General features: G+C 43.9%; 1 protein-coding gene across 1 annotated transcript in view; it reads right to left on the reverse strand.

The window, feature by feature from the left end:
• Positions 1-12,867, reverse strand: part of Erich6b (glutamate rich 6B) — a 71,640-nt gene that overhangs the window by 15,610 nt on the left and 43,163 nt on the right. Inside the window, exons 6-8 of the mRNA XM_045146041.1 lie at positions 3,773-3,856; positions 1,172-1,211; positions 661-765 (exon numbers count right to left, since the gene is read on the reverse strand). Coding sequence (XP_045001976.1) covers positions 661-765; positions 1,172-1,211; positions 3,773-3,856 — 229 coding nt within the window. The remainder of the gene's footprint in view (positions 1-660; positions 766-1,171; positions 1,212-3,772; positions 3,857-12,867) is intronic.

Below are 12,867 nucleotides of genomic sequence, written 5' to 3' on the forward strand. Positions count from 1 at the left end.
CAGACCCATTGAGGTTCTCTCACCTTGCTCTCTAGATTGCTGATGGTGGATACGGAAAAACCCAGGCTCCTGTGTTGACAGTATATCCTGCTCCACAGTTTGGATGTTCAACTTAGGTTCTAGAAAAATATGACCTGAGGCCTTGCCAGCTAGAAAGACCTGGTATCAGCAATGGGTTTGCAGTACCATCATTCTTCACTTCATGGCCTGGGGCTTTGGCCATGACCTTCATAGCTCTTCCTTCTGCCAGAAGCATGACAAAACACCAGCAAGCCCTTGAGGAGGCTGGGGAGTTCGCTGGTAGAGGCCCAGGATCTTGATGTCCCCTTGACTTTACTTTGAAAGGGGATCTGAGGCTTCCTCTAGGCTTTTGTACAAGTTCATGGTCCCTTCAGGATTACCCTTGCTTTGGGTCTCCAACCTGTACCAGTGCCTGCCTTAGCTCTTAAACCTTCCACATTTATGATTTCTTTACTTGTGAGTTTGGATCTTGATAGCTAGATTACTGTGTCCACAGCACCCCTGGGTCTTACCCATGCCCTTGCACCTGCCCTGAGCCTACTCCTTGACTCATGGAATCTGCCTGGGACTGCTCTCTTTGGGTGGAAGTATTTACATTTCCCCAAACCACTGACCAAGGCTTCCTACTCAGATACTCACAAGATTCCCAGCTTCCTTCTGTTTTCACCTTCCAACAGCTTGCTCAGGGGTATGTCAATATCCTCTTCCAGCTCAGAGCGAGAAGCTATTTCCTTGACTATCTCTCTGAGCACTGCACTGTAGGAGGTGGGAATAGACTACAAAAGGGTCATAAAATGAAACATCCAGAAAATAAAGGTTAATGGTTTGTTAGGCAACTTCTTTCTTTTTTTAAAATTTAATTAATTTTTATTGACAAGTTCCATAATTGTAGACAATAACCTATGGTAATTTCTCCCCCACCCCCACTTTCCCCTTGGAAACTCCATTCTCCATCATATCCCCACCCCCTCTCAATCAGATGCACAAGGTGGTGTGTGTTTGCAGTGGCTAGAGGTTCTGGTGCACCCATTCTCTCTCTGTCTCTCTCTCTCTCCCTCTCTGCTTGCAAATGAATAAATAAATATATTAAAAAATAAGTCAGTGATAGTCAACCAACTAAAATACCAAATGAATTGCATCATCAAAATACTGAAACGTAGTCTGATAGCTCCCATTCAAATAAAAGGGTTCTTGCTCCTTCTGTTTAGTGTTGCCCCAGGGGCTCCTGGTATTCTCGCTGAAGTGCCACAGAAGTTCACACTCATGTCTTACAGCTGCCACCACCATGAGCATCAGATCCTCCTGACTCTGTCTCCCATTGTCATAGGTGTATGTTTGGATGACAGATGCATGTATCACTTTGCATCTGGCTTTCTGTGGTGCTGGGGAATTGGCCAGCAGGCTTTGGAAGCAAGCACCTTTAACCACTGAGACATCGCCCTGGGTTGTTTTATTTTTAAAAGATTCCTTACAGGGCAAGAAAAATACCTCCTAGAATTGTTTGAGGAATACAATATTTAGGAGTCATAAGAGAAAAAAATTAATTAATTAGACTACAGAAAAATGAAAAAAATGTGACCATGTCATGGAAAATACCAAAAGGTTTGGAATATAAAACCTGAAAATGTCTTAACCATGTAGATGTCAGGAAAAGGACTGAGTTCCTTTATATATAAAATGTCACTACAAATCAGAAGGAAAAAGAAATACAATAGAAGAATGACCAAAAGACACAAGACGGGATGCATGAGACGCAAAGATAGTAAAAAAGCTCTGAACCTGTTGCAATGGCAAAAAGTCTGCGTGCAGAAAGCAGCAGTGGCACAGGTTTTACCCTGCCAGAGGGGCCCAGGTGACGGTGTGATCCATGGCGAGTGAGGGTGTAGTGGAGAGGCATTCTTGCCACCTCTGGAGAAAACAACAAAGGCACAACCTGTTTGGAGGGAAGTTTGTCAACACCTGTGCCTTCTCTTTTGAGTTAGGTTCTCATCACACAGCTCAGGCAGTCCTCAAGCTCATGAGCCCCTCTCTTCAGCCCCACAGTGATGAACTACAGGCATGCACCATCACACCTAGTGGTCACCATCGGGCTTGTTGTCATTGCATTTTGAGTTAAGGATGCAGATTGTCTTTCTTTCTCTCCCCATTCGTATTTATATATAAATGCAGATGTGTGTGTGTGTGTGTGTGTGTGTGTGTGTGTGTGTGTGCATATATATACATATATATATATATATATATATACACATACATATATGTGTATTACTAGAATATATGTATTTATGCAGAAAATAAATATCCATTGACAGGATACTACTTAAATAATGGTCTAAGACATATATCGGAATAACATAGGTTTCCAAAATAAGTAATTTAAGAAAAAGTGAGGAAAGATAGAACAAATACTAGGATCCCATGACGGCTGTTCAAGTTTTCAAAGATAGATGTGTTTACACATGCATTACACTTTCCAGGAGTGCACCTAAGAAGATATGTGTGCTTACATGTGCATTACACTCTCCAGGAGTGCACCTAAGAAGATATGTGTGTTTACACATGCATTACACTTTCCAGGAGTGTATCTAAAAAGATAGGTGTGTTTACATGTGCATTACACTTTCCAGGAGTGTGCCTAAGAAGAAATGTGTGTTTACCCATGCATTACACCCACCAGGAGTGCATCTAAGAAGATATGTGTGTTTACACATGCATTACACTCTCCAGGAGTGCACCTAAGAAGAGTGCCTAAGAAGATATATGTGTTTACAGATGCATTACACTCTCCAGGAGTGTATCTAAGAAGATATGTGTGTTTTACATGTGCATTACACTCTCTAGGAGTGCACCTAAGAAGATAGATGTGTTTACACGTGCATTACACTTTCCAGGAGTGCACCTAAGAAGAAATGTGTGTTTACATGTGCATTACACCCACCAGGAGTGTGCCTAAGAAGAAATGTGTGTTTATACATGCATTACACTCTCCAGGAGTGTGTCTAAGAAGGTACATGTGTTTACACATGCATTATACTTTCTATGATTGCTCCTATAAGCATCCCACAGTAGTTTCTTTCTAGGAGATGGGGCTTAGATCATTTATTTTCTAACACTTTTGCTGTTTCACTATTTAAAATCTTGTGCGCAGGTTAGCACAAAAAGTTAGGTTGAATCGAAATACTTGGGTGATAAATAAAAAATAATAATTCTGGTTGTGCCACCCTTACTAAAATCCTTAAAATAGGAGCTTCTCTGCTCAGTTCATTTGTCCCAAGGAACACTCTGGAATGTTGCTAAAAGTGTCACAGCTTTCTGTAGGTATGCAGGAGCTGTGTCTTCTGCATGTGCCCAACTATAATATTTAGAGGTAGGGTACTGAAAAACTTTATTGCAGTTACATTTTCTGTCTGTCTGTATGTAATTCCCATGTTTGTGGGCACACATGTGTGGGTGTGCATGCATGTGGGAATCAGAGGCTGACTGTCAGGTGACCCTCTCAAATTCCCTCTGCTTTACTTGCTGAGGCAGGGTCTCTCACTTGAGCTCAGAGCTTACCAATTTGGCTAGTCTTATCTAGCTAGCCAGCTCATCCCAGGGATCCCTGTCCCCCACTTCTGAGCACTGGGATTACAGGCAGACTACCATACCCACCTGACAATGATGTGCATCCTGGGAACTCCAATTCCAGTCTTCTCATTTGCATAGCAAGCAATTTAACTCCCAAACCATCCCCCCGGGTCTACACTTACAGCGCCGTCCCAGTCTTCTGCTTGCTGCTTGTCAATAGGCTCGTTCATTATGGCGTCCCAAAAGTCCCCTTGAGTTAGAGGCTCCAAGGCTTTCAATTTTATAAGGAACAGTGAAAGAAAGTTGGAAGGAGAACAAAAAAATAGATTTAAAACATTACAGTTATCATTTTAATAAAATACATAATCATCAATGAGGCAAGATAAATTATATAATTATCTAAAATACAACATGGGGATAATAATAGGAATAAACTAGTTTCAGTGGCTGACTTAAGGTCATTAGGGTGTGTTCCTGGGGGCCTACAAAGTGAGGTCTGAGTGAAGTAGGTGGTGAGCAGACAGCAACTGGGGCCTGGGAGGTGTGAAGGTCCTGGGGTGAGAGTGGAGAGGCAGGTTTAGACATGTTTACAGACTGCTAGTGCACAAGATGTGGTTTCTTCACAGCAGCAGGTGAGGAGAAAGAGATGGAGGGGCAGGGACCAGCTGTCAGGGACCTTGCAGACTGTAGAAAGAGCTTTAGACTGTACTCTATAGAAGATTTATCCTGAATTTGATCTTACCTTAGAAATTCCAACAACTATAACTCCCACCAGTTTTGTCAAAAACTGCCAATTTCAAGAATTGCCTGTGGCTAATAATTGCTAATTAAAATAGAAGACAGGGGCTGGAGAGATGGCTTGGCCTAAAGACCCATGTTCAATCTCTCTCCAGATCCCACGTAAGCCAGAGGCACAAAGGTGAGGCAAGCACAAGGTTGCGCATGTCTACTAGGTGGTGTTAAGTGTCTGGAGTTCGAATGCAGTGGCTGAGGCCCTGGCATGCCAATTCTTAATCTCCCCCTCTGTCTCTGTCTCTGTCTCTTTCTTTCCCTCTCTCAAAAAAAAAAAAAAAAAAAAAAAAAAAAGGACAGGATTCCAGAGTCCAAAGAGATAAGGAACACCTGTCAGAACTTATGCTTGTCTTTGTGTCCCAGGGTTATGTCTAGTCTGGTTTCATGGTCTGAGGGAAGGGTATCAAAGCTTCAGGCTGCTGGTGTGCAAACTGAATTGATAATTATAACTTGGGTCTCTCCCCGCTCCTGGAAAGGTGTGGCTCCTGAGGTGGAGCTTGGAGGAAGCAACTCGAGTAACATAGTTGGCTTCCCAGGAAAATGACAGTGGCCTGTTGTCTCAGTGTCAGGATGACACCAGCTCCTTCAAGCTTGCATATCCACAGAGCACTGGAAACTCACCAGGCAGGCTAACAGCACTGGTTTACTTCATTTGATTCTGGTTCTTGCTGTGTCTTTGGTCTGGAAAGGGGCATTCTTTGTGATCTTCACACGTGTTAAATTGCACACTGCTTCCACCCGATGTTTAATAATAAAAGCCCTGACTCCCCTGGGCTCCTGGTAGGGTATGGGCTTCTGAGCCGGTCTCTTCCTGTGCAAACTTCCTGTGCAGCCTTGGTTTGGTCCTGGCAAGCCTGCGGTAGCTGAGAATTCCCAAGTGGCTATTCTTTCCATCTCTTCCTGCAGGAGTACACTGCCAAGGGATGGGCAAGGCAAGGGTACCAGGCACTTCCAATATGATTCCAAAAACACCATGTGTTCCCATGGCAAAAAAAGCCAGTTAGGGGCTTCTGCGTGAGAATGAAAATACTTAGTAGCAGAGGCCAGTAAGTTGAAAAGGAGACATAAAGGGTGGAGAAAGGAAGGGAGGAGGATACTTAATAGGTTGATATTGTATATATGTAATTACAATGATTGTAATGGGGAGGTAATATGATGGAGAATGGAATTTCAAATGGGAAAGTGTGGGGGTGGGGAGGGAGGGAATTACCATGGGATATATTTTATAATCATGGAAAATGTTAATAAAAATTAAAAAAAAAAAGGAAAAAAAAAAAGCCAGTTAGAAAACCCAATAATAACTCATGGGAATTCAAGCAAGCACTCCGGAGCTCCAGATGAGTGTCATCAGACAGGAGAAATGAATGTACAGGGACAATAGGAGGCTGAGACTGAGAGGCAGGTGGTCCTGGAAAGTAAGATGCTGTGAGCAGAGAGGCCACCAGAGCTGGAGCAGGTGCCTGCTGCGGCTGACAGCTCAGCAGAGCCTCGTCACCTGCGACTGCTGTACTGTAATAGGTTTTACTGAATAATGCAGAATTAATTTGAGGGGGGAACGTGGGTGTTTATTACGTGAAGGAAGTAAACTTGGTATCCCTGAATACTAAACAGTGGTGCTGAGCAGGGAGACAATTAAGATGTTAACATCAGTGACATCATCCCCGAGTCAAGTCCATAGTCACCAAGCAGAGGTGGATCTGGAACTGGGCTGAATGAGACAGAGCAGCTTTATTTCTAGTTAAAGGTCCCTTTGGGGTTTTCCAGTGGCCTCCTCTTCTGTTCTAAGATTATTATTTTCTCCTAAAGTGGCCCACGGAGGATGGAGATGGGGTGGGGGAGCGGGGAGGGCATGTCAGGCCAAGTGCAAGTGGTGGACTTGGGCCACTTCTGATATGTCACTTGTTTCATTCTAGACCCTCACCTGTACTGTGGGGACAAGAAATTCATCTTTATGGTGGCTCAGGGACCAGTGCTAATATAGGCCAATACCCGCTACCCTATGTGCAGTATGCCTTCTTGGCTGTACTAAGAATAAATTTCAAGGCCTAGAGAGATGGCTTAGCAGTTAAGGAACCTGCTTGCAAAGCCAAAGGACCTAGGTTCAATTCCCCACTACCCACGTAAGCCAGATGCATAAGGTGGCACATGCATCTAGAATTTATTTGCAGTGGTTAGAGGCCTTGGCACATCCATTCTCTGTCTCTCTCTCTCTTCCTTTTTCTCTCTATCTCTCTCAAGTAATAAAAAGTAAAATTTAAAAGAAAAATTTAAGAAAAGAATAAATTTCAGTTCTTCCTCATCCAAGTGCCTCTCTGCTCAGGCTTTTCTTGGTAGAACTGTGCACCCTGAGTTTGGGATGAATGTTTGAGCCATGTACATTTGCCATGCAGAGGCTCTGCCAGTTTCCCCACATCACAGCCACTTTAGTCACCTCCCAAACTTTCTCCTTGACTCATCTACCGGCTTCCTTATATAAGAGAACTCGCAAGAGCACTGCTGTGTCAGCTTAGCAAGAGCTCCTCATTCTAGAGACCCAAGCCTCTCTATATCTGATGGGGCTCCTGATTGTTCAAGCACCATCCCTGGGTAGTGTCTGATCACTGTCACTTGCCTTCAGCAGGCATTCCCCCTTTACCCCGATTGTTCCCTTAAAACATTTTCTATCCACTAACCCCTACCCACTCTTTGGATAGGAATCTCATTTACCAAGGCTGTCTTTACACTCCAGTCCATCTCTTACACTGCAGATTTCCATTGCCCAGAGTCTCACTGTGTTCCTACACTCACTGCTATGGTCGTCAGTAAGAGGCTGAGCTTTACCAGTGTCATTAAGTTGTTTTCTTTGCTAACAGATGAGAAGGGGGAGGAGGGAAACAGCAAGTGACAGACCAGGGCCAGCTCTGAGCAATGGGCAACCCTGCCCACATGACTCCTGAGCAATGGGATGAAACTTAGATTTACTCTTCATGCGGCTCAGGCAGGTGAGGCAAGGGCTAGACGGGGCTGGCCATTGAGACCCAAATCTCCAAGCTGGTTTAAGGTCTGGCTACCCAGAGTGTAATCAGAGGATCACCAGAAGCAGCTGAGAGCTCATCGGGACACCAGAAGCTCACGAAGAGTCTGCATTCAGATAGGAGTGCTGTCCTGGAAGCGCTCTTCCACTGAGTGACACGCCCAGCACACCTGCCTTGTGTCTCTAAAACACCCATGGGAATGGAATAAGGTGGAGAAAAGTGTATTTAGTACTAGTTTCTGGGATTGGAGAGGGCTGGATAGGATAATTCAGAGTTCCAAAAATGTTGGAAAGCCACAGGCTGTGGGTGTGACTTGAATGGGGTCTGTGTTCTTAAGAGCTGATTTCTTAAACCCCTCCTTCAAGTGTAGTCTCTAATTTTTTTTTCAAGCTTAGAGAGACTTTATTAGATTAAGGGGAGGAAAGATAAAAGAGTAAGAAGAGCTCTTGCCCATGAGAAGGCAGGAGGGGGTTAAAGACCATCTGGAGACCTCAACTGGGGTCATTTATAGTTTCTGAATGGGGACTGAACTAACCAGCCCTGACACCAACTTGTGGGAACCTAGTTTTTTTTTTTTTAAATGAGGATGGGTCTCGCAATTATAGGGATCCTGTTTTGTGAGGGGTGCTATACAATTGGGATTCCACCACCATAATTATTTTTTTTTTTTTCATGAGCTCCCTCAGAGCATTCAACTAAGCCCTTCTTAATAAATGCCCAAGAAAGCTCAAAGGGCTTCAAGTTACTTTATTTTATTTTTGAGGTAGGGTCTCACTCTAGGTCAAGCTGACCTGGAATTCCACTTTGTAGTCCCAGGTGATCCTCCTACCTCTGCTTCCCATGTGCTGGGATAAAAGGCATGCGTCACCATGCCTGACACAAATTATTTTCTACCAAGGTGGCACTGGATGACTCTATGGGGTAGGGAGCAAACATCACTTTAACAACCTGTTTCCCTGATCTCATGAACCCAGTAATAGCTTAGACCCTCTTTAAACATGGGAGTCCCTAGGCTGGTAAGATGGCTTAACAGTTAAGGCACTTGTTTGCAAAGTCAAAGGGCCCAGGTTTGATTCTCCAGGACCCATGTAACCCAGATGCACAAGATGGCAAATGCAGCTGGAGTTTGTTTGCAGCAGCTGGAGGACCTGGAATGCCCATCCCCTCTCTCTCTCTCTCTCTCTCTCTCTCTCTCTCTCTCTCTCCCTCTTCCCCCCTCAAATAAATCAATAAATAAAAATTAAAAAATGGAAGTCCTTGTATCAGGGTATGGAGCCAGGCTTCTGTTTCTGTGCCAGGCCATTCTATCTCCTGCTGAGGACTATTTTCTGTCTTAATGTCCTCCTTCAAAAGCTTCTAGGACTGTGTGCTGAGCATGTCCCCAGGTCCCTCTCAGACTGGGTACAAGCTGGAACAGCAAGGGAACAATACCTGAGGCACCTTCCTAGCCCAGGATGCTTTGCAGAATGCAAGCAACTTTGAGCAGATTGTTGGACTCTTACCATTATCTTCCTTTTTCTTGGCATCACTGGCCTCATGTGCTGAAAAAAAAAAAAGAGAGATTTTATTATTAGCATGTGTGCTATATTAAATTAGCCTGGGCATTAAATTAAATGACCCTTGAGGAAATAGATTCAAAAATCACCTCTTGGGTTGGGGAGATAGCAGGTAAAGTGGTAAAAGAGCTTGGGTAAAAAGCTGGCCTTTTAAGCATGAGGACTTGAGTTTCATTTCCAGAATCCAAGCATACCTGCTGGGCAGAGTGTATGTGTCTCTAATCCCAGTGCTGGGAGGCAGGACAGCATTATCCCTGTAGCTGGCTGGCTGGCTTGTCTAGCTGAATGGGTGACACTAAGGTTCAGTGAAAGACCTTGTCTCAGAAAATAAGGTGGAAAGCAACTAAGACTCTTGCCATCAAGTCTCTGGCCTCCACATGTATTTCCACACATGTGAGTACCCTCACATGTGCACCTGCACACATATGAACATGTATACATATATGTGCAACCACACACATATGAATACATGCAACATAAAAGAGGTAGACAGCATTCCTGAGGGTAACACTAGAGGTTGTCTCTGGATTCCACATGCACACATATACACACATTACCCACTTACATGAACATGCATGCATACCACACATATACAAAATAACATAAAATAAAATAAAATAAATCACCTCCCCAAAGCTGGCAAGGTAGGGAGGATGACACAGGGTATGAGATTGCGTGTTTGGGGAGAAGGGGCTTCCTCGGTCCATAGCAATTTGGGGCCTGTGGCACACACACACCAAGCACTGATCCTCTTGCCTTGCTCCTATTTTCCCCTGGCATACTGGAATTTAAGGTCTGAGCAGGTTTTTTAAAAAAGTATTTATTTTTATGTATTTATTTGAGAAAGAGAGAATAAGGAAGAGAGAAGGAAAGAGAAGAAGAGAGAGGATGGGCATGTCAGGGCACCCGGCCACTGCAAATGAACACATGCACCACCTTGTGCATCTGGCTTACGTAGGTCCTGGGGAATGAACTTGTGTCCTATGGCTTTGCAGGCAAGTGCCTTAATTGCTAAGCCATCTCTCCAGCCCTGAGCAGGTTTTGTTCATCTTAGTATCCTGCTCAGTGTACAGCAGGGATCTTCTCACCAGCTTCCACTCATAAACATTGTTTCCTTTCAAAGTGCAAGTGTATTCGGCTCTGATTCAGTGCTTTTCCAGAACCTTTGAGTCCAGATGGTAAGTTTCAGGAATGATGCCTTGGCTGTGGTCTTGAGCAAGGTGATACTAGTCTAACATAGTCAAAGAAGTGCTCTCCTTAGCTGGGATCATGCTAATACTATATTTCTTCCTTTCTTTATTTTTATTTTTATTTTTTTTAATTTTTATTAACATTTTCCATGATTATAAAATATATCCCATGGTAATTCCCTCCCTCCCCACCCCCACACTTTCCCATTTGAAATTCCATTCTCCATCATATTACCTCCCCATTATAATCATTGTAATTACATACATACAATATCAACCTATTAAGTATCCTCCTCCCTTCCTTTCTCTACCCTTTATGTCTCCTTTTTAACTTACTGGCCTCTGCTACTAAGTATTTTCATTCTCATGCAGAAGCCCAGTTCTTCCTTTCTTGCACGTAGGTCAGTAACTACTACATGCCACCCTAAAGGATGCCAATGATGCAACTTGATCTAGTCCTAATATTTATCTTAAGGGTGTTCTTGTGAAACATGAAAGAGAGTGGCCATTATGATTTCAATCGTAGGTTTTACAGTGGGTTCATGTTACATATTTGAGGTCTGAGGTTCTCTTTTGCCAACCAGAGCTGATTAAGGGAAGGACAGGACCAAGGTTCAAGGGCATGGCTGACATGTACCAGGCATTTCTTTGGCCCATCTCTCCATCTTTGGGAACTTACTCCATGTTTCAATCAGCTTCATGCTGCTGAGACAAACATCCATCTAGAAGCAGCTTATGGGAAGAAAGGGGTTTATTTCAGGTTTATAGAGCCCAAACATCCACCATCAATGGTGGAAGAAGCTGTATCCTTTTCACACATCCAAGCAGAGAGAAACAACTACAGCCAGCACCATCAACACAAACAACCACAAACTGCTCTGAACACACCTAGTAGGACTGGACTGAACATTCACCTCAAATGCAGCTTAGAGCTGAACTCCAGGATCCACTCCCAGTGACTTGTTTCTTTATAGCAGGAATCTGCCTGCTAGGGGATCAAATAGAAAGTTTAATAAAAAACTGAGTCTATGGAGCCATACATTCAAACTATCACAGTCAAACTACCACACTCTAGGACTTGAGTAAATCAGGAGCTTCCTTCTGGCTTTTCCCTCTGATCACCACAGGGTTAAAGTTGGGGAAGATTTAAGAGGTGTAGCTTCTGCTGTAGGAAATGTAGAACTCTAAGATACGGCAAGAGTGAGTGGGGTTCCCTCATACTGCAACAAGAAGACATCTCCAGTATTTTCTTGCCAAGAGCTCCCTGGGAAATTCATACTGTATGCTGGCTCACTGGGAAACCCAAAGGCCAAGCAGTGTGGGTCTGCTGAGTTTGTACTCCATTTTCTGTGCCTTTCTTAAGCTTTCTAGAGTGTGTGTTTAACCCTTTCTTTATATCTTCTCATCCTTGCTGTTTTTTGATTCTTGTACCACTATCTCTTCACAGGTACACACACACCCACACCACATGTACATATGCTCACACATGTGCATGCACACACCTTGTATTCCATTTTTTGGTATCAGAAGAAGAATAGGCCCATGATGAAGAAAATGAATCACCGTGTCTGTTCACAAGAGATTCAGTTTTATGTCAGACCTAGTACTGTCGTACTGGGTTGAGAGGGTTGAGAGGCTATAGACATGTTTGCCATCAGAACCAATTCATTCTTCAGCATTAACCCCAACACTTTTGCAAGCAAAAGGACACTCAAGCCCAATAAAATTCATTCTAGAAGAGATATAAAGGGTTTGACTCATAAGCGTGAGGACTTCAGTTCAATCCCCAGTACCCATGTAAGTTGCCAGGTGTAGTAGTGCCAAACTGCAATCCTAGTATGCAGAGGTGGAGACAGTTGGGATCCCTGAGGACTTGCTGGTCAATCAGTCTAGTCTAGTTGGTGAACTCCAGACCAATGACAGACTCTGTTTCAAAAAGGGGTTGGGCCATGTAGCTGGGGAACAACCTCCAAGGTTGCCTTCTGTTTTCCCCTCATTTCACCACAGCATGATCATGACTAGTAGGAATGATCTCTTTTTCTTGAAACATTCCCCTGAGAGTCCGTGAGTTGGTCTGCTCTAGCCCTTCAGGGCAGGAAAGGGGAGGGGTCACAGTTTTGTGCAGCACACTGTTAAATATCTGTTAACAGCTGTCTTACAGACTTTCTGTCCTGATTTTCTCCATAGTTCTTGCCTCCAGGTCCCCCAGCACCAGCTTTCTTCTGCCCTCCCACCCAGGCAGTCTGCTCCTAGCCCTTGCAGAATGTGGTATCCTCCAAGCTGAACATGTCATCCTAGGATGGCCCTTTAGCACAGGGCAAAGAAGGGCTAATGACCCTTTATCTAACCATTTAGCTACATTTGGTTAGTTAACTTTTTGTCACACATATGGAGTTACTGAGCTATGGTTGAGTGGAGGGGCCTCTTCATCTCATACCTTTCTAGCTTGTTATCTAGGGGAGGGGCTAACTAAGCAGGATTGAATGTAAACTATGGATACATTTTATCTAACTCTCTCTTGTCCTGTTTCTGCCTGTAAAAATCTTTCAGAATCCGGTTATATAAGTACTCCTTCCATTTCTGCATAGAAGTCTGGATAAGGTTGTGGATGTATGATGAAGTGGCCCAGCTTCTTCCACCACGACGAAGCTTCCCCTGGACTCTGGAATCCTGAAAGAAACTCTTTCCTCCAAGTTTCCAGTCAGGTGTTTGTACCAGCAAACTGAAGGT

The sequence above is a fragment of the Jaculus jaculus genome, chromosome 3 (genome assembly GCF_020740685.1).
Source record: "Jaculus jaculus isolate mJacJac1 chromosome 3, mJacJac1.mat.Y.cur, whole genome shotgun sequence".
Classification (NCBI taxonomy): domain Eukaryota; kingdom Metazoa; phylum Chordata; class Mammalia; order Rodentia; family Dipodidae; genus Jaculus; species Jaculus jaculus.